At 41.5% G+C, this 22,503-nt stretch overlaps 2 protein-coding genes across 2 annotated transcripts; one reads left to right on the forward strand and one right to left on the reverse strand.

Moving 5' to 3' along the window:
• Positions 1-1,305: 1,305 nt before the first annotated feature.
• Positions 1,306-4,640, reverse strand: abraa (actin binding Rho activating protein a). The gene is made up of 2 exons (XM_083972048.1): positions 3,613-4,640; positions 1,306-1,995 (listed from the first exon to the last, which is right to left on the reverse strand). The coding sequence occupies exons 1-2, from the start codon at positions 4,246-4,248 to the stop codon at positions 1,537-1,539; spliced, it is 1,095 nt and encodes a 364-aa protein (XP_083828174.1). The 5' UTR covers positions 4,249-4,640; the 3' UTR covers positions 1,306-1,536.
• Positions 4,641-18,695: 14,055 nt separating this feature from the next.
• On the forward strand, positions 18,696-22,175 carry lsm3 (LSM3 homolog, U6 small nuclear RNA and mRNA degradation associated). Its single transcript, XM_083972231.1, has 4 exons — positions 18,696-18,736; positions 20,007-20,117; positions 20,362-20,457; positions 21,502-22,175. The coding sequence occupies exons 1-4, from the start codon at positions 18,716-18,718 to the stop codon at positions 21,580-21,582; spliced, it is 309 nt and encodes a 102-aa protein (XP_083828357.1). The 5' UTR covers positions 18,696-18,715; the 3' UTR covers positions 21,583-22,175.
• Positions 22,176-22,503: the final 328 nt, after the last annotated feature.

A 22,503-nucleotide genomic window follows, 5' to 3' on the forward strand; every position in this document is an offset into this window, starting at 1 on the left:
ATATTATGCTTATATTATTACTCACACATTCTATGTCTTTATATTCAGTTGGATTATTTTGGGGGGTTTTGTCTGCATCGAGTTGGACTACTTCTTGTATGGTCTCCATTTTGGAATCCATGGTTTATGTTAGATTGTTATATTTTTATCTTGTTAATGGTCAATAGTCTGTCTATTGGCTCTGATTATTTCAGAAGTAAAATTTCTTCAGGACCCTGATAGTGCTTCTAGACTGCTCCTGCCGGGGCCTCCTGCAGGCCTGGAGGAGCACTGCACAGAGCTATGGATTCACAGCTTAACTTGATTTTACTATAATTGCTTGGATGTGTCTCTTGTCTTCAGACACCCCGAGGAAGGCACAAGCCGTCACGCGTATTGTACCCATTACAATAAAGGGTTTTTAACTTTTTCAAACCCACCTGAGTGCCTGCACTTTTTTCTTTCTCACAGACACAGATTGTTGGGGTTTTGGTTTTGTGCCTCAGTTTCCCAATGTTCTCTGGTGTTTCCCCCCTCCCTCTAGTGTCTGTCATTCTCCTGTGTCTGTCTTTGTGAGAGTTTTTTTTTTTTTTTTTTTTTTTTAAGTCACCCTGGAGACAGAAAAACTCCCCTAACTGAAGAATCACCCAATTTTGCATGTGTCTGGCCTGGGGAAAATGGACCATTTCATACATCTCTTGACCAAGCATATGCATCTGTAGCTATCAGGTTCAGATTCACTTTATTTATACCCATAGGTAGATTTGTTATGCAGCAGGAGAGGGCATCTACATTTACATGAATATTTGTAATAGACAGAACAGATAAAGGACAATTAAAATGGCACAAAACAGAGAAATGGGCAGGTAGACTCACCGATCAAGATTTATATCAGCTATGGTTATAGCCATAGGAAGTTACCTGTCACAAATCCCACAACTGTCTATAATGTGCATGTGCATACCTCCAAACTAAACTGTTCTCCCCTCCGCTTGACTTGCCCCAGTCCTTGCTAATGAGACACGGTCACGCGCCTACATAAATGACAGAAGTGATGAGTAGCAGGGACTGGTCGTCAAGCTAGCTTTCCAAGACAGTAGCAAAGTCTGGCCAACAGAGGGCAGCACTTATCAGATCCCTTATGAGATGACTGTTTAAATCAGATGTAGGAGAGAATTTTTTTTTTCTGTTTTTTTCTTTCTTTCTTTCTTTTTTACAACCATTGCTTGCCTTGCTGCACTGGTGTACAGCAACAATGCTACACCTCTAATTTCCCTGTCAGTACTGAATGATGCTCTGCTACTTATAGTCATTTTGATCTAGTTTTTTGTAATGGAGGCTAATAAGACAGTAGGATGGAGATGACTAATACTGACCTTTGTGTTCTTCACCCAGCAAAACTGTAAATGCATACCTATAGGCCTATTACAATATTTGTTTATTAAGTGCAACTCATATCATTGTCACAACAGTCATTGCATATTGCAAAATGTCCTTATATTGTGCAGGCCTTGTAAGCATTGTGTTTAGCATTTCAAGTGGTTCTGCTTATGTTTTTTAGGTGTCACCATTTTCCTCTTCTTCTTTTACTGTAATGATTACATCATCATCCTGTCCTTTCCACAGCATCTCCCCTTCAAAGTCCACCATCTTGTGTTTGCGGCAGCGCAGCAGGATGCCCACCACCTTATCTGAAATCTTGACGTAACGGTCAAAGAGGCGGCCAAAGGAAATGATAGTCCTTCCCTCCTTGTCCTTGAAACCCATGTCTTTAATAATCCATACCATCTCTTCCATCTCCCTGTGAATGTGTTTGTGGGCACGGTCTCCCCTCTCAGCTGTCTTGGAACCATCTTTGGGTCGACCGTAACCAGAGTCACCCTTGCGGAGGCGCTGAGCCATGGCATAATCATGGTCAAACTCCTCACTGAAGGGGTTAAGCTTCTGGCCCTCAACGTGCTGATTGGACCACTGCTGCCAGCGGCTTTTGATGTCGCCCATAGTGGCAATCTTAATCTGGGGAGACATGATACAACATAAAGAGGTTAAAATCAATCGGATTGTGCACATTTTATATAAAACGGTGTTACAAACTCACAATGTGGTGTTTTAAAGATGCAGAAAGGTACGAGGAAAGAAAAGTCCAGGGTCTCATGCCTTCCCTTTTTTCTCTATACTGTAAACGGTTGTGTGTCATGAGCTCTTGCCTCACCTATCTTGGAACAATCTTTTTGAACTGTTCCAGTCTGCAGTCAGGGCCTATCACTCCACTCAGACAGTGGACTTTTTTTTATTTAGTTTTAGCCTTTATTTAACCAGGTAAAGAAAGACCCGTTGAGATCGAGATCTCATTTTCAAGGGCGACTCCATATCTGTGTTCCTCTTACTGGACCTCAGTGTGGTTTTTCATACCATAGATCAGGGATTCCCAAACTGTGGTATGCAAGCTGCTGCTAGGGGGTGCGTGACATGAAAAGGGTAAAAACGGTATATGTTTTTTTGTTGTTGTTTTTTTTAGGATTTTTTACGATCCATTGTGTTCTTTGTAAATCTTATTGTGCGCTCTCTATGGCGTTTCTTTGTTTTTATGTGTATTTTTGTATGTGGTTGATGGGTCTGGCGGCATTGTGCCCAAGCCAAATTTCCCCCCAGGGGGACAATAAAGTATCTATCTATCTATCTATCTATCTATCTATCTATCTATCTATCTATCTATCTATCTATCTATCTATCTATCTATCTATCTATCTATCTATCTATCTATCTATCTATCTATCTGGTCTATGTGAAAGTACAGCTGTCGTGATGTGGCGTGTGTCAAACTATGAAAAATCGCAGTTGTCAAGCATTATTTTTGCTTGACAACTGCGAATTCTCATAGTTTGACAATCAAAAATCAAGCTCTTACATTCGATAATACCCTCTCTTTGGATCAGCATGTTAAAAATGCTGGCTGATGCTTGTCAGACGTTACAAATAAGAGGCTGACTTACCATTCTGAGGCCGACATTGGCGAGGCGTGTATGCTGTTTTGGTGGCAGAATGATGTACAGTAACAACCCTCTACGTTTCAGTAAAGTTCCTATAGCTAGTGCAATTTGATCCATTTTACAACCGTAAGGAGTCAGGGAAAGATTTCCTGTCTATTTTTGTGAAACTAATTTAAAAAAAAGTTTCCTGCCATCTTACCCTGTCTATCTAATTGTTTCATCTCCTCCTCCTCCTCTCATCATTCTCCTTGTGTCATCAATATCTCCTGTCTGCCCTTGTTTAATGTCTTTTCTCACCCTCTCTTCTAAGAAGAGGAAAGCAGAAGGAGAGACCCTCCCCCTCTCAGTCATTAGATCTCTCTGGAATTTGTTCTATGTAAAGTCAAGACTTTCCTAAAGACCTTCCAAAACCTAATTGAGGGTGGGACATTTATCTGGTGTATCATGACTTTATGTGTATGGATCCAATAACCTCTCCATTTTGTTGTGGTTTGTTTGGTCACAGCAACATCGTTCTCAGAGATTTTTTTTGGTAACACCAGATACCTTTCAACCAAACTTTCAAGTTCATACTTAAAACTTGTTCATTATTTATTGAACTTGTTTTTTCCTCTGATTCTGCTCTTTTTGATTACCACTCTACCTTGGGTCTGTTGACTCCACTTTTGGACTGGATGTCACCCTGTTCAGTTTTGGGTTCACTGTCGCTGAGCCCCGAATCGTCTTCCAGACTGCTGTCCTCTGCCTCCACACTGCCACTCCTTGACAACTGTTTCTTCTCTTGGAGCATCAGCTTTCTGTCTTTGATGGTATCTCCTCCTGCACTCTGCAATGCTCTCATCTGACGCCGCCGTGTCGGTGACATGTTGTCCAAGAACGGCTTGCTCTCTTCAGGACCCGACTCCATCTTGCCTCGAATGGCGTTAACCACATCATTGCTGCTGCACTCGCTGCGTTTCGGCTGTACTGTCTTTGTGATGGAGCAGGTCCTGATTTTACTGCCACTGTTGTCGGAGGTATCTGCAGCAACTACACGTGGGGTGACAGTCAGTTTGACCACATGATCATGTTCTTTTTTGTTGTCTTCCTCGACAGATGCAGGCATCCAGCCACTCGGTATGGCCTCCTGCTTCCCTGAGTGGTCATTGGCCCAGCCCTGCCAGCTTTTGGCCAAATTTGCCACCATAGCAGCACATTTTATCTTCCGTACAGCCCGTTTAAAAGTCTGAGACTGAGGCTCCTGAGGTGAAACTGCGGTCGTCCCACCACTGCTCGTCATGACAGTGGTTTTTTACTTGTCTATGTTTTCAGCTTCAGAGATAATTTCTAATAAGATCCTGCAGAGTATGTAGTCACTTCTCCCAACATTGGCAACAAAGTCCAAGTTTCATAAATGAAAAAAAAAGCTATAAAGTTCAGAAGTTAGCTCAAAGTCTTTGAGTCTACAAAACAGGATCTGGTTGTCTTCTAGCAGTACATAAAAAACTGAGATGAACAGATATTTGGCTTCTTTTGATTTTCAATCTTACATACTCCTTACTCACAAAGTCAAAGGTTCCAAATGGTAGCAAAAATCCACATGCCTTGGCCTTTATTGTCACAAAATCCAATGGAGCGTCAGTTGGTTAGTGGGTGAGCAGTTGATGTGTCTAATCCTCAGATGAATCCGCTCTGGCTCCACTCTGGATTTTAAATAGGGAAGGGTCATAAAGGAAGTAATGTTGCACCGGGTCCACGTGAGACAGGAAAGTCAAGCGTCAACATTCTTGTTGCGGACGCATAAGCACACACACACACAAACACACACACAAACACACACACACACACACACACACACACACACACACACACACACACACACACACACACACACACACACACACACACACAGGGAGTGGAATTTCTCCCAGTGGGATCCATGGAACAGGTGCCCAGTGTTTTTAGAGACTCTGAGGTGTCTCTCTGGACACACAAATCCAAATATATAGAGAGATCTTATTCAAGTACACAACTTGTCCTCATGGTGTGTGCCGTGCATTAGAATCTTGATTAATAATTACAATAAGTAAATAATTAAGTTAATAAGTTATTATTAATTAATATCTACAACCAAAATTACTTTTCAATAGTTAGTAAATGTTAAAAGATATGTAGAGATATAATATTCACTTAAATACAACATCAAAGGTATTTATTTGAATAAATACCAAATGAAATGACAAAACATGAAACGAATCCAAAACATTATGTATGCATGTGTGTGCATGCGCAACATATATTACTGGGGAGGCATTTAGAATTTCATATCCCTAAATTATTTTGAGCAGCTATATGCCTGCCTTTTATTTGGATGTTGAATTGATTAAACTCTACTCTACATATTTTCCAGAGAGTTTATGGATGCATTTTGTCTCTCTCACATTGTCACATTCCTCATCTGTTATTTGAATCTGTGAGCTTCTCATTATGCTGTTCTAGGCTGATTCCTCCCTCCTTTCTCTTAGTGCATTGTAGAAAGCAGATATGACCCCAGACCTTTTCTGTCTGTCTGCATCGGCTATCAAAAAGATTGTAGGGAATTTTCTGTTGTTCAATGCAATGTAACACAACAGCAACAATAACTGGGGACTACTCTCGGGTCCCTTGGACACTGTGGCTGATATTTGGACTGGAGTTTGAATACAGCAAGAAAGCCTTCTGTCTTCTTCTCTGTTTTTGGTGTGTATGCGTGGAAGTGTTACAGCGCCACACACACTCTACACAGGCATATGTACAGCATCTTGAGTCGTTGATCTGCAGATATTTCTTGAAATGATGCTGTGTTAACTGAAAACTTTTTCAAAACAAACAAAACAAAAAGATTATTTTGGGAGATGCTCCATCTCCGTGTGGACAAGTCAAGGCCTGAGAAAACTTCTCAGTCCTGTCTGTGTCTCACTCATACAAAGTCACCCAGTTCTTCTGTGGACTAAAATAACCAACCTGCTCAGGTTTCTGGCAAGTGTGTGTGTGTGTGTGTGTGTGTGTGTGTGTGCACACCTCAGATTGCTTGTCACATGCCAGCAGCTGCCTTCACACGCACACTCTCCCTGCCGACTGTGCTCGGCCAACAAACAGAAATAGACAGGCCTGGCACTGGAAAGCTGAGAGAACTGAGGTTAGCACACCACAGTGTTTATCAGAGTTTAGAGTTAACATCAAAGGAACATTTCTTTGATGCTGTTTGTCAACAGTGCGCCACTGAATGATCTGAATGATACCTGTAGGAACTTGTGCTGACCTGCAGAGCTGGAAGGGTGTTGCTCTAGGGTCAATGACATGAAGCAACCCAATGTCAAGTAATAATATTCTTTAATAAAAAACCTGACTATACAGGACATTTAATCTGGACTCAAATGTGGAGTAATAGTCCAGTCATTTTATGAGAAAAGGTTAAACAAATTGCAACAGAAGCAAACTCAACTGATTTTGTATCCTCAGCATGTCCTGAGTGAGGGAAAAAAAACCCCGAAGAATCCCATTAGGGGAAAGTTTCGAAAAACACCCAAACATATCCCATTTATGCGCATATAAAAAATATTTTTCACGTGAATAGGGTAAAATTTGTAACCTTTAGATATCTCCATGAAAATTACTGAGTTGATTACTTACATTAAGACAAACAAAAAATGTATTACAAGTTTTTTGAAATTCTTTGTTAACACGAGCAAATTTGCATAAATGTGCATAAATGTGCATAAATTCCACCGTTTTGACGGCACATGTATATATGAAGTTGCTGTGGTGGTACCGGCATGAAAATTGGAATGAGTTGACTCCATCGGTCAACCGACAAGTTGACCACTTTAAATTTCAAGATGACTGTAAAATCCCCTGATTCGCACAAACTGAAATAAGCTGCTATGGCCGGGTTTTGGTTGATTTTTCAAGACAGCCACATCCTTAGTAGAGTAGGTATGACATGAGCCAACAGTGCATAATCCAATTACATATGGCTAATTTGCATACATACAACACCTGATCTAAACATTGAGTAGAGCAGGTGAAAATGTCTTGTTCAATCTTGTTAACATATTACATACAGTTAAAAAACTTAAGGAATGGAACCAATTTAGGCTCATGAGCATTAATAGAGTCGGAGCATGTCATACCTGCTCTACTAAGGATGTGGCTGTCTTGAAAAATTGCAGTCATCTTGAAATTTAAAGTGGTCAACTTGTCGGTTGACCGATGGAGTCAACTCATTCCAATTTTCATGCCGGTACCACCACAGCAACTCCATACATGTGTCAAAACGGTCAAATTTGCTCATGTTAACAAATAATTTCAAAAAACTTGTAATACATTTTTTGTTTGTCTTAATGTAAGTAATCAACTCAGTAATTTTCATGGAGATATCTAAAGGTTACAAATTTTACCCTATTCACGTGAAAAATATTTTTTATATGCGCATAAATGGGATATGTTTGGGTGTTTTTCGAAACTTTCCCCTAATGGGATTCTTCGGGGTTTTTTTTCCCTCACTCAGGACATGTTGAGGATACAAAATCAGTTGAGTTTGCTTCTGTTGCAATTTGTTTAACGTTGAACCCTTTTTTGGCCTAAAATTACTGGACTATAAATGTAATTCACTTTTACCTTTTAAGGTAACACTATGTTTCTTGACAAATAAAAAAATATTCGTCACACTATTTAGATGAAAAGCAGGGTTTTTAAGGTAAGTCTTGCCAGAGAGTCTAGCCTATGGAATTACAGCAAAAAATCCAATTAAAGGTTGGGTCTGGAGTTTTGTGCCCAAAAATAAACGTTAGACTAATACAAATGAAATCTGTCTTAATCATCACCTATGGGCGTCTATCCTGTGTGGTGGTGGCTGTGTCTGCAGCGCCCCCTCCCCCTGCCTGTATTTTGGTCTTTTGCTTTGGTTTGTTGTGCACGGGGACGTTTCTGGGTGGAGAGCGAGAGAGTCGGTGTATTCTCTCCAGCCAATGACAGAGCTCAGGTGAAGCTACGTGCAGCAGAGTAGGAGGCTCAGGGCTGCTAGCCGTATTGGCTGTGTCTGATGCTGCGGAGGGCTAGCACGTCTCTCTCAGCAGCAGCAGCAGGCAGGACCGCAAAGCGCTGGAGCCGCCAACAACTAAAGCCTCGAGTGGTAACAAGTATTAGGGCTGTTGTCTCGCTCGCCAGACCCACCTGCAGAGAAGAAGGGTCTGGCTGATCCGCCTATGATTCTGCAATCTGAGAAAAAAACGCTCCGGCCGTTTGGAATTCTTTCAACCAGTCACAATCGTTGTGGTCAGCGCAGTGGCAAAAGTAGTCTGCTACGGACCCTAATGCAAAATTATTTTAGCGGGCCCTATAATAACGTTAGGTCTGATTATTTAATCACCCGAGGCAAAACAGTATATTATTGGGAGAGGAGGAGTGCGCCGTGAGATTACGTCATAAGAGAGCGTGAATGTATCCAAGTTGAAACTCAGCTGACAGTTGACACTCAACATCATGGACAATTTACTAGCGAACCTGTCGGCTGTGGCCACAAATAAGAGAAACCAGAGTTGATGAGGTGCTGCTGACAACAATATACGGTAGCTGTGTCCACACATCCGGTTTGGTTTATGTGACTGGAGAGGACATTTCGGCGCAGGAGCGAGTGGAGCGTGGATGCGACCCAATCTCCTTCATTTGTAAAAATGTTTTAGCGATATTTGAGAGGTTTTTCGAAATTATGGTGTTTCCATTACCTGTTTTTTATTGAGATATTTAGGTTTTGCGCATTTCTAGGGGTAATGAAAACGCACCTAGAAGAGCGAGCGTGTCCGAGAACTGCGCTGTCTGTGGTACTGAAAAGGGGAGGAAACAAGTTTTGGTGTCGGATCGTCATTTCAACAGATCCTTATTTCATTTTGTAAGCAGTCACAAGTTCTTAACATCTCTCTTCTTTTAAACTGGGCATGTAAATTATGTACAATAAAATCACAGATAACATAGACATAGCTAATAACTACAAGATAAAAGTGCAACATTTCAGGAAATGGCTTTGTTTGACAGGTGCATGTAATTTGCATAAATAAGACAGAGCAGGCAACATTAACATAGCTACTTAAAGCAGAAGTAAGCGGAATTTTTGTGTTAATATAAGTCTTAAATAGTTATATCTTCCTACGGCAATCACTTACATAGAGTGTTTGGTCTGAAACACGGGTCTGTCAGTCACTCTGCTCTGCTCTGAGCCGAGGAGAAAACATTTTTTGTATCCTACAAGTTTTATCCAATGAGGAGAGAGAACAGCATGAAGGGCTGTGTGTGCAGCCAAGGAACGCCGTGAATGTGGTGACGTAGGGACGAGGACAAATAGATCCATGACGAGGGCGGGGGCTGCTAACTCCATCGGCTGACAAGAAGTTATGGTGCGTTCAAGGCAACCCTTAACTCGTGTTTTTGTGTGTGAAGTCGTACCAGTTCGATCTGGTACGAGTTCACGGGTCGGAAGTTACGAATGGCCGTTATAGTGACTTTCACAGGCAACAGGCCGGAAAAACGCGAGTTACGGGTTGCCTGGAACGCTACAAAGCCGTAAGTCGTGACTTGAAGCTGTAACTTACGGTTTCAAAAGCCTGCCTGGAACGCAGCATTAGCCAAAACGACCGGATCGCTTACTTCTGCTTTAATAACTACAAGATAAAAGTGCAACATGTCAGGAAATGGCTTTGTTTAACAGGTGCATGTAAATTGCATACAGTAAAACAGAGCAGGCAACATTAACATAGCCTACTCGATAACCAGGCTCCAAGAGACACAAGTGCAACATTTCAGAAAATGTAGACCTTTTTTTTAACAACAGGTCTATTTGAATTCAAGTCTCAAACAGTTCATTTCAAACATTACATTTCAGTTCAAATACAAATCACAATACAAATATCAAATGATAAACAACACAAACTGATCTTATATTCAATATGCTTATTTTTGTTCTCTACATTCTTTAGTATTTAAGAACTACTTTGTTGTACCTATAGTCTGTTCTATTAAAGGGACAACGAGGAGTTTCTATTCGGTTATAAAAAAGTCTCACGTTAATGTGGATGAATCTCCGCTACCCACACTTGTTAATGGGCCCATTTTCGATAAATATATCGTTCTGTCTCTATCGTTATTTTGTTATTATTAGTGGTGGCGGAAGTGCTGGTCGAGCCGACCAGCGTTTCCTTCGTTGCGAATCATGAGAATAACGCAGCCGCATCGCCGTTTATGGTCGGAACTACGGTGGTATGTGAACCTCTTTGAACCTCTGACTTTAATTATTGATGAATGAAAACATGAGTCCGTCTTGCGCCCGGTCAAAGAAATGTACGGTGCGCGCGGAGGCTCATAAATGTAGTGTGAAAACGCTTCGCTTTTCCAAAACTCCTCGTTGTCCCTTTAAGTAGACAGTTTTTCTGCTCTGTGCTTTATTTCTATTGGCCTTTGAGTGACCATGGACAGCAGCAGCACATTACAGAGGCACTCTCCGGGCTTTCCTCTCTGCAAAATCATCGATAAAGTCCTTCAGGTCCAGCTTGCGGGCACGGGCGTTTTAAGTGGGCCTGTCCCATCGTGTTTCTCAAGTAGGACTTTATGAACTTCAGTTTTGAAAATGAGCGCTCAGCTGATACCACAGTCACTGGCAGAGTCAAAAAAAAGTAGTAAAACTGTGCAGACCACCCCAAAGCTGGATGCAATGCAGCTGTGGTCAACAATCAACAGTTTTGCAAGCTGTGCAATTGTTCGCACATTTGAAATTGTTGTTGTTAAACATGATCGAAAGCACACGAGTTGGACGGGGAATGCAGGTGTTAAGTCGTCTTTGTACATGTTGCTCAGCTTGTTTGCTTCTTCAAACAGTTCATCATCTGTTACAGTGTTGAGTGTTTGGGGCTGCACGGCTTTAAACGTGTCCGCCGTTGCTCGCAAACTAGCGAATCTCTGTGTCAGTTGAGCGATCACTGTGTCAAGAGACGCATTGAACACAGTCACGCGAAAACGGGACACTGCATCTGCTAAACGTTCATCACGACAAAGTTCATCAAAAAGCCCTTTCACCCTCCGCTGTCGCGTTTCCTCAAAGGTTTTGCTCACTACCCGTTTCTCCTTAAGGGCCTGTGCGGTCTGTTTGGCTTCCTCAAACTGGTCTCGAAAGGCCTGCAGGTCTGTGATGGCGCTGTCCAGTAAACCAACAGCTGTAGCCAGGTCCGCGTTTTCGGCTTGGAGAAGTTTGGAGACGGCGTTTGTGCGTTCCAGGATCTTGTTTTGAAAGACAACCAGGAATATGAAGCTGAACTTTTCAATGAAATAGCGTCGTCCACCTCGCCTTTTTTCTTGCTTGTTACGGTACCGCAAAGCTGCCACTGCGTCATTACGCGATGACCATCGGGTAGGGCACAGTCTTTTTACTGTCACTTTTGGATTGGTTTGGGAGTCCTCTGAGAGTATTGCCCATCTCTTTATTTCAATCAGACAACTCTGGAATGAGAAGAAATCATTTATTGAGCATAAGCATAGCAAGCTGAAGCACAGCATGGATAGCATATTCTTGAGCATGGTTGCAGCAGGTTTGGCGTCAGGCTCTGACTCATATTCGTTCCCTGAATGATCTGCCTTGCCAGACATTTACAGGGAATGAAGCTGACCCCCCACAAGGGATCAAGAGACAGAGCCCACAGGTGGATGCTGGGGAGGTGGTGGGTTTGCAAAACCTCATGGGCAGCAGGGCAGCAGAAGCAGCAGCGGCGAAAGCAGAGCAGCGGCGCAGCAGCAGAAGCATAGCCAGGAGCGAGCAGGTGAGCTGGGAGATTTAAATAGCCCGCCCTATCTGGGCGAGGAGAGCATGTGACTGATCAGCTGATCAGGATGGGCGCGGCTTGAGTCGTCTGCCTGAACTAGCTTCGCAGGCTTCGCATCATGCTGTGCTCAAAGAACACATATATGCGCTCTACAGTGTCATAAAAGTTACGCACCTCTTTATGTTTTTTACTGAATCATTAATGACGAGGTTAGCGTTATGAACAGCAGTACAGTGTATATATTTTGCCATAGGCTCTTTCGCTGCAATTCTGGCTTGCACCCCTGTGTATATCCTACTCATATTAGCGGCACCATCATACCCCTGCCCTCTGCACTTTGACAAATCCAGCCCTTTTTCCTCTATGGCTGTAATTATGTATTTGGCTTTGTATTTCACTGGCTGAAGAATCTGACAGAATCCAAGGAATGACTCAGCTCATCTATTTTGGCAATATCCTGGGTTGTGTCTATAATAACAGAAAAAAACGGCGCTGCTTTTATCTCATCCAGAATGTCTTTTTGGATGCGCTGAGCAAGGAGGCCGATTAGCTCATTTTGCAAAGCAGGGCTCAGGTACTTAACTGCGTGAGCAGGGCGACTGGTTAGATCTTTTAAGACCGGGTCGTATTTTGCGATCAATTCGACAAGAGAGAGAAAATTTCCACTGTTTATCTGCCCTACCATTTCCCAATGTCCCCTGAAAGCCATGTTGTTGGTGGCAAGCGTTAATGTGACATTAATGAGATGGTCCAGTACCTGTCTCCAATGGGATGCTTCTTTGATCATCTGCTCCTCCATCTCCTTGTCAATTGTCCCATGCAAACGCCACTAATCATAGATGACACATGCAGCGGTGTGTACGGAGGACGTTTCATGAGAATGAATTCTTGTGGATAAATTGCGCCAGTTGTTGGTCTTCCAAGCAGGCCTGCCCATTAGTACAGACCGATCAGCGAAAAGCCAACAGGATTCACAGTAAGCCTCATCCAATTTTGGTGAGTAGCACAGTCAGCCACGTCCATGGCACCTCCAGCCCTGATTTGGTTCTGCTGCTGTAAGATGTTGAGAAGCACCGGTTGCCCTGGTTTGGATCTCGTGGGAAAGGACCTGGAGGTCTGCATTATCCTTTCGCCATGATGTATCTTTTAGTTTTGGGATTAACATTTTCCGGGAAATGCCCTCTGTCCGTGGGGTATTTATGTAGTAATAGGGCAGCAGTAGTACCGTTATTGTCACCTGAGAGGTCCTGATCCTGTGCCTCACTCTGTACCTCACTGTGCCTAAAAAATTAAATAAGTCTATATTTTTAGCTTGTATATAGCGGAAGCTCACAGTGTCTCAGTTCACTGCTCTTCCTGTGTGATTTGCACTGACCGGTGGAACAATTTCTCATGTCGGGGCTTCAATACAAGAGGGACATTACAGACGAGCAGTATGGAGGTATTTTGATGTTTTTTGGTGTGTCTTTTTGTTACGAAGAAAAGTGAGCACCATTCACAACCATTATATGGACAAATACTGCTGCGCGGACCCCCCCCCCCCCCCCCCCCCCCCCCCCCCGTAACTCAGAGAAGGCACGGAGGACTCTGAAAATTCTCCCAGCCCTTAGTCGACATGAGGGTGAGTAGATAATGAGTGAAATTTGAATTTTGGGTGAACTATCCCATTAATAAAACAACAAAGGTAAAAGGTGTTACAACCATCCCCACCCCTGTCAGATCTTGTTTGACCAGCTGTACCAGCATGGTGGTTTGAAATGAACATCAATGAATTTTTCTTTCATCTTATACAAGTTACCTATATATCATTGCTCGTTGTAGACAGCAGTGATACATGCTTTCACATCGGAGTCTCCAAACCAGAAATGTCTTTAACAACACTGGGATCACTGTTCCTAGTCGCTTTTGACAAAAAAAGGAACCAGATTTAGCGAGAAAGTCGCCAATTTGGCAACACTGCTTTGACTTTCCTATTTCCTGTTTCCTATTTCACGCGAACGTCAATACGTGACTCCTACGTACTAGGCCGCACATGGGCAGAATGAATAATCCACTCTTATCAACCACCAAATCCACTCTATTCAGCCGTTTACATGCGGCATAAAGCTGATTATCAATCGGCGTAGACTACCTCTTTCAATCCAATCCAAAATTTAATCAGATCTGGGTGAATCGGATCCGGTAAGGTGTTTACATGAGATATTTTGAATCTGATTGACCTCTTAATCTGATTGTAAATAGGATTTTTGGACCCATGTAAACGCAGCTTGTGACAGAAACTGCCATTTTGCATAATCATAATAAGAGAAATGCACAGGCAGGAATTAAAGGACAATTCTTTGCTAAATAAATTATTAAAATGCCCATACACACTGCTCAATGTAATGAACATAACACAACAACATATTTTTCCCTGCAGAAACTTTAAAACATGTCTACCATAATCAAAACATGTGCAGCTAATGTTAGCAGTATTTTTCCAGCCAATATCTGTTTTTGTTGTTTCTGGTCTCTTAAACTCTATTAAACTGCACATAGGCCCTTAAAGCAGAAGTAAGCGGAATATTTGTGTTAATATAAGTCTTAAATAGTTATATCTTCCGACAGCAATCACTTATATAGAGTGTTTGGTCTGAAACACGGGTCTGTCAGTCACTCTGCTCTGCTGTAAGCCGGGGAGAAAACTTTCCTTGTATCCTACAACCTTTATCCAATGAGGAGAGAGAACGGCATAAAGGGGCGGTCCTCTCTGTGTGTGCAGCCAAGGGATGCGCGTGAATGTGGTGACGTAGGGATGAGGGTGGGGACTGCTAACTCCATCGGCTGACAGGAAGTTAGCCAAAACCACCGGATTGCTTACTAATGAGTAACATATAGTTAGACAAGGCTGTGCTGATTCTCAATACATGTTGCACTTGTTGAAACTTTTAAAACGGACACCTTTATTACAGAACTTGCCAGTTAAATATTTTGATAAGATCTATTAAAATACGGTTATGGAGTTGTTTTTAGAAAAAGATCCTAGTGACATGGCAGCAGACGATGCTGTGAACAGTGGAGAGACTAATACTCTGGAGACCACCCCTATGTCACACTAGCAGAGGAGACAAGGATCTTTTGGTATAGCAGCCCATCCAGGTCCAGGATGGACTGCAAGCACCACCAGGAACTCACTGTTGATATATTCATTAAGTTAATACTTTCAGTTATGTCTTTTAGTTTTTTAACAACCCATTAAATGTTTTGTTTTGTAGTATGTATATATGTCTCCCTGCAACCTCATAACTTCCTTGATGAGCAGTAATTGCTCATCCTCTCTGTCCCTCCTCCTCCTCTGGCCCTGGTGTGTCGCCACAGAGCTTATCGGGACAGGAGGCTCAGTGCCTCTGTCCCAATACTTGATCCATGAGGACAAACCAAGGCCAAGTGTTTGCAGTGGGCTTTTCACAAAATCCCTCTCCTAACAATGGAAACTTGAATTATAACACAGAGGAGGCCAAATATGGCCATGAAACACAACGGCTGCAAAACAAAATTGAAAACTGTGTTTATTATCTTTAATGATTAAAAAAACAATTGTGGATACATCTGTTGGTAAAATGATAAGACTAAGGTCAGTGACTACACATGTAGTCACCTAATTGTAATGTTTATTACAGTTAATAACAAATCCTTTATTTATTTTTTCTTTTGTGTCTCCATGTGTATGTATATATACTGGGTGACTATACTCCTATATATTTAAAAAATTCCACTGTATGGCAACATCAAGCTCCATCTTCCTGCTGTTGGCGGCATCTGGTGGCCAGTGTCTCTTACAGTGAAGCTTCAGGATGTGATGATGGAGCAGGAAGAGAGAAAGAAGAGAGGAGAAGATGGACAGATATATTTTTGTTACGGTCATAGTATTACTGCACCATCTACTACCTCTAACAGTATAAAAACAAGAGTAAAGTTTACTACACTCTGAGTGCTTCTGATTGTTTAGCTGTTGTTAACTGTGAGCTGTGTCAGCTGTTGTGTGTAGTTGTAGCAGGGATCTCTTCCACCACAGAGCCACACTGCAGCTGAGGGTGGAATGGGCAACTCCACTGCTCTGCTCTGCCTCCTCTGCCTGCAAACACACCCAATATGGAACAATGGGCTGGACTGGGAGTGGAGGCGCACACAGAACACACACAAACACATAATAAATAAAACACATATTTAACAAAAAATAAAAACTGTGACTGAATATAAGACATGTAAATTGTAAATGTTATAATTATAGATTTAATTTAATGGATGAGGATTTAAAAGCATACACAGAAATCAACATGCAGACACAAAACTAATCATAAAGAACAAGAACTAGACGTCCAAATTGTTAATCATATTAAAATGTATGGGGTTAAATTTGTCCCATAATACCTGTAATGAGGGTGATCTATATTTGTTGTTTTGCACGTGTGTTTTGCAAATACAAATTTCCTATTTGTAACTTGTAGCCTGTGTTGGTTTTTACAAATAGATGTGTATTTGTAAATTTATCATTTTCTATTTGTAAAACTGAAAACTTGTTTGTGAAGTGTGATTCTGCATTTGTGGAACACCAATAACACATATTCATCGCACTAACTCACCTGCAGACGAACCCGACAAACCTGCAGCATCACGCCTGCACCGCAAATGTTACAGTACCAGCTGACCGTTAGTTAAGGTGTGTTCACACCGGACTTTTTATTTTCATCGCTGGCGACAAGTTTACATATTAAGTCAAGGCAAACAAGCGACTGAGCATTTAATCGTTCAGGCGAAAAATCGCTGGGGCTCCGAGTGACAGCGACCGATTTTTCGCTCTGTCGCTCGAGATGAGAAATCCCGACTCTCTGGCCGCTGAGTGACAGAGCAATTTTTTTGGAGCGACACAAGCGACAGCGACAAAAATAAAAGGTCCGGTGTGAACGCACCTTTAGCATTAGCACAATGACATTCCTCCACAAAGGATCCACAGAGGATCTGCCCCCCCCCCTGAGCTCCGCCTCACGTGACATCAACGTTATAATGCTGTTGCCACAGAGATAATTCTATGCCGACGTTGCCAACGTAAACCGGATGTAAATATTTATATATTTTGGACCCGTCAAAATGTAATAATATTTATATACTATTAAAAAAAATTCAGTAAAATGAATACTTTTATTTTGCACCCCTCTAGACATTCTGTGGATGCATTTTTTTTGAAAAATGTATCCTTTTGATGAAAAAGTTGTAACTATAACCTTTAAGTATTGCTTTAAGACTTATCTGTGAAAACCTGTTTGTTTGTTGTTGTTTTTTATATACGAATGGAAAATGATATATTAACAAATACACATCTATTTGTAAATATCCACATACAAATTACAAATAGGGAATGTGTATTTGTGGATAGCAAAACACGTGTGCAAGTCAAGGAATATTTGTAGGTCACCCTCTGCATGTACAGCCTATTAATGACATAAATGTAACCCCATAACAAGTTTATATTTGTAATAGATAGATAGATAGATAGATAGATAGATAGATAGATAGATAGATAGATAGATAGATAGATAGATAGATAGATAGATAGATGCAGCCTAAATAGGCTACTGATTTGAATGTAGCTGCCTCTACACTACTTTGTTGGCCTCCCACCATCTCTCCCAGACGACCTTTTCCCCACTTACTAACTGTCTCTCTGGCCCAGACACTAACGGGTAAACAAACCCGGGACTAAGAATGAATGTTGTAGTGAAATGTGATGATGGACTGGATCCAGCTTTTACACTGGCCTGTATTCATTTTGTACTATGCAAGATTACCTTTGTATTTTTGGAAAGAACATGGTGTATAAAAGCCTCCCACTATTCAAAAATAGAGCAAAATATGTTGGTCCAAACTAGTCAGTCGAACTGTGAGAAACAAGACAGCGTCAGAGAAGCAATAGCCTACTATGTGGAGGAGAGGTGGACCTGGTCCTGTTCCCTCCTCTAAGGTTAAATCCATTCTAGACTCTATATCGGACTTAAACTTTCTTAACTGGGTGATCCCAAAATAGACTTCATCCACATTTCTTAACTTACCACTGAATTATAAGACCTTGTCCCGCGCCGTGTGGAGAAACGTCTAGAAAAGGATCAGACAGGAGGAAGAGGAGGAGAATAGTGGTACTACTTATCTACACTAGTGGGGTTGCCAGGTTTGCATTCCATATACCCATATTTGATAGCCCTTTACTTTTCCTCAAAGAGGCGCTCATTTTGTGTATTTTATATTTTTGTTGATGTTGTTAATGTTGTTGATTTATTCTTAAACGCTAATTATCCAGTGACCATCTGTAGCCTACAACTCAAAATTATAATTTGGTATAGCAAATTTACACTTTTTTGTTAAAGTATTTTTCTGATTCATATCTGGTTTAATTGCATTGTTGGTATTAGGTGGTAATAATCATGAATGTTGTAGATCTAATTGATTACAGAAAACACCTAATTGACACACAACACAAATCAAAAAGTAGTCCTAAGCAAGATGTAAATAAAGAAACTGTTAAGTTCGAGTGGAATGGGTGGCTGTTGGCCACAAGATAATTGTAAAAATAACTGGGAAATATAAATGTCATATAATTTATTTGATTGGTTTGTTTTCTGTTTTGTGTGTTCATTCTTTTTGTTTAAATTGCAGCTGCGTCTCAAAGAAGGCTTTAAATGGATCATTGTGTAGAATAATAACACGTTTGACACCGTGCCTATATTAGTAATTTCTTCGGATATTGTTCAATAGCGCACAAGTTAATCATACTAGACATCCAGCTGGGAATACGGGGCAAGATTGCAGCCTCTGGCGCCTGCTTTTGCCTGGTTTTCTGCGGACCTGGCAACACCCGCACAGCTCACACTACATGACGCAGTTTCAAGCATCATGGCGGACGAAGTGGAGCAGGTCAGTGCAGCTGCGACCAGTTCTGTTAAGTTGGTTTAACAGTCCGGCACGTAAATAATAAACTAGAAATGTTGACGGCACACAGTTTAGCTGCTGCACGTGTGTGAGCATGATTGTGCTGTTAATCTGAGTTGTTGTTGCTCTGGTAACAGCCCGAAGAGGCCGAGAGACGAACAAGCTAACTTAGCTAGTGATGCTATGGTTAACGTGAAGAAACGTGTTTGTTGACTGGCGTGAGGTTAAATTCAATTAAAGTTTTAAAGATTGTTCACTATGAGTAAGCGCAAAGTTATCATTGTTTACACTGTACAGTTAGTTTAATTGCTAAACGATGTGAGTCCGTCATTTGAAGCCAATATACGTCAACGGGACATAAATGTAACTGTAGACAGTGGGTTCAGTAAGTTACCGAATCGGAAACAACAGAACTGAGCCCTCCACTGTTACATCTCCAGTAATGTGTCTTTAAATAGTCTGGTGAGCTTTGGTGTAAATATCAGCTGTACTGTGATTAACATAACCAGTGACAGAACAAAGGCTCCACAACACAAAATCAAAGTTGCCACGAGCTGTCCCCGGCAGTGGAGATCTGCACCAAAACTACACGTTTCACTTGTTTTTAATGAATTGGTTTCTTATCAGACTACTTGCTAGGACTTTCATCCGTCTCTGTGTTTTTGCAATGCACGTTGGCAGCTGCACAGTAGACTCAAGCTCTGGGGGAAGCTTCTTTTCTTCTGTAGACCTGAGGGCTACAGTGAACCACACAGCATCATAAAGTGTAGCTTCAGTATGACATGGGACAGGTCAGGGCCGTCAGGGCTAGCTGCAGATCTCTCTGAAACACAATACATGGAGTCATTGTTTGTTACGCTCTTTTCAAAGTGCATCTTTTACACAAAGAAAGCCTGAATGGGTTTTGTCTTTGTCATGTTGACAAAAATTATTTAAAATTCTTGGTGTCTATTTTGGCTGTTGATTTTTTAGTCAACTTGTCCCATGGACTCAATTTCAAAGGTCTCAAAATTAAAGCGATAGTTGATGGTTATTTCTCTGCAGTGATTTTGCTTTTTTGTCATGTTGGATATTCTCAAATAATTGCAAATGTTATTTCAAAACAATCAGATATATTTCTACATGCCTGGATTAAATCAAATTATAACCTTGACAGGGAATAAATCCTACATCCTTACCTCAACCGTGAGAACATGTTGCTAGGTGTATATCTGTTGTTGGTGTAACAAATGTTTTTCTTTTACATCTGCTGTAGCAACCAACCACCAACACAGTGGAGGAGCCACTTGACCTAATCAGACTCAGTCTTGATGAGCGGATCTACGTCAAGATGAGGAATGACAGAGAGCTGCGTGGCCGACTACATGTAAGCTACACACACACAGGGTGTCGCCTTGCGCTGCCCGAAAACCTCTGAAACATCTATATTGTGTGATTGTGTAGTAGGCTTCTGCGTGTTGTGTTGTAGATCAGGATTGAGTCAGCGTGGCATCCAGAGATTTAAAAAAAAATTAAAAACCTGTTTAGTTGCCTCTGGTATGTAAATCTAGTTTCCTCTCTTTCTAACCCTTTTATTGTGTATTCCTATTTCACACTTGTGGTTGTTCCAGGCCTACGATCAGCACCTTAACATGATCCTGGGTGATGTGGAGGAGACTGTGACGACAGTGGAGATCGATGAGGAGACGTATGAAGAACTCTACAAGGTACAATGTGGGCTTGTTTTCCTCTCCTGAAACATTTCTCACATGTGATGCATGGTTACTGGTGATAAACCATCAGAGAAACATCTAACCAGCAACATTAAATAAGGCTGCCACTTGTGTGCATGACGGCATATGCAGTTCCTCTCCATGCGAGGACTACGAAAGCAAACATATAAAAAATCTTTTTCCTATGCAGAAAGATTTTGCAGAGAGAAGTGTTTGCTTGTTACATTTTTTCTTCATTTGTGACAACTCCTGAAAGGGTTCCATAGACAGCTTACAATTAATACAATAAAATAGATTTTAAAAACGAAGATGATTACATTTGCATAAACATAAGAAAAAGTGATGGCCGTTGTTGCTACGTAACGTCCATAGACTGTAACCCCTTGGTCGCACTGCACGCGGAAGTTGAGCGCGCGCACTGTGCGCGGCTTCTCGGGCGCTTGGGTGGTCGCACTGGGAGCGTATTCTCCTCCTCTCTCCGCGCCGGTCAGACATCGACTGCAGTCGCCCATACTCGTATTCACTCGGTTTTCCACACACACATGTTATTGTGTGTGTGTGTCTCGTGTGCAGACGCAACTGACAAATATTTAGGATAGACGGACAAGCAACAACTTAATTAATCATCATTTTATTTATTTTATTTTGAAAATTGACCGGATTCTCTCGCCTTTTCTGTGCCCGACTTCCTGTCTGGTACGATCTGGTCTATCCAGCTTGACAGACTCGCGGCTCGCGTGAAAAATAGAAATGAACCGATCTGAAGCGCTGCAGGCGCGCGCACTGCGCTCCACAGCGCGAGATGTGCGACCAGGCAGACCGGTTAACATGTGCGCCTATCTGAAACTGCCTCCGCTCCAGGGCGCTGCGCTTCGGTTCCGCGTCCAGTGCGACCAAGGGGGTCTTTAAATCTTTATAATTCACAATAAATAAAACATTATTATTAAATTTTCCACAATTAAAAAATTGTTTTGCAAAGTTTACAGGAAATGTAATTTTTTTTTCATATAAGATGTGTTTCTGTTTTTTGTCCCATAGTCAACCAAGAGGAACATCCCCATGCTGTTTGTCAGAGGAGACGGTGTGGTCCTTGTAGCGCCGCCTCTCAGGGTGGGCTAACCCCAACCAGTTCCTAGTGTGTTCGTAACAGCTAGGAGGTTTCTAACCCTGAGGGAGGGGATGGTGCTACCATGACGACAGCCCCTAACACAACCTCTAAAGCGTGTAGAGGATTTTTGTTTGTTTTGGGATAAGAAGACCCTCAATTTTTTTTTTATTGATCATATTATATACCTGATTTAGATCTTTTGAGGATTTCACCATGTCAGTTCTATTTCTCAGGATGTTTGGTTTGACTTTGCTGAGTCCAGTGGTAAATGAATCACCACAGCTTAAGTTATTTAATTGAAGTGATGTGGTCACTGTTAAACCTCGGCATCTTGACCACAACATGTTACTAATGTCATCAAGGTTTTAACAAAACCATTTAGATTTTTTTCCTCAAGTGAGACTAATGTTGATCCAAGGCTAAACTTGGTTCTTCTAATCCGGCAACCCTATCCCTATATCGTAGAAGGTCTTTTTGTTCCTATTGGTTTTAGTTGAGTTTTTTTTTAAATATATTTTTGCATAGTTGGTGGATTTTGATATCATGATCAGATTGTGTGAACACCTGTTTTCATTTGGTTTTGATTAAAAAAAGGTAAATTGTTTCAAAATCTTGTGTGAAAAGGTAGTGTTTTTTCATGTTAATTGAGCTCAGTTCAGTTTACTAAATTGGCTGCTACTCAGCTGACTATAAATTTGCTCTGATCAGCAATCACATTATGACAGGGGAAGGAAGTATTATTACTGTGTCTTTGTGTCAGTATTTGAGACATATAGTTCTCATAATTTTTTATACCCTGGCAGACAGGTCATGTGAGACCATTTATACATGTGTTTGCCCTTTATAAACCATAATGATAACTGAAACCACCCAAATGGCCCTCATCAAAGTGTGCATGCCCTTAAATGTTTGGCCTGATAAAATACACTCAG

Source organism: Trachurus trachurus, assembly GCF_905171665.1.
Source record: "Trachurus trachurus genome assembly, chromosome: 5".
In the NCBI taxonomy this organism is placed as follows: domain Eukaryota; kingdom Metazoa; phylum Chordata; class Actinopteri; order Carangiformes; family Carangidae; genus Trachurus; species Trachurus trachurus.

Excerpts from the sequence above, each read along its gene's own strand:
- lsm3 (XM_083972231.1), top strand. The coding sequence starts at position 18,716 with ATGGCGGACGAAGTGGAGCAG. Across the intron at positions 18,737-20,006 it reads TGGCGGACGAAGTGGAGCAG|CAACCAACCACCAACACAGT; the intron begins GTCAGTGCAGCT and ends CATCTGCTGTAG. Across the intron at positions 20,458-21,501 it reads CGTATGAAGAACTCTACAAG|TCAACCAAGAGGAACATCCC; the intron begins GTACAATGTGGG and ends TTTGTCCCATAG.
- abraa (XM_083972048.1), bottom strand. The coding sequence starts at position 4,248 with ATGACGAGCAGTGGTGGGACGACCGCAGTTTCACCTCAGGAGCCTCAG. Across the intron at positions 1,996-3,612 it reads GTGGAGTCAACAGACCCAAG|ATTAAGATTGCCACTATGGG; the intron begins GTAGAGTGGTAA and ends ATGTCTCCCCAG.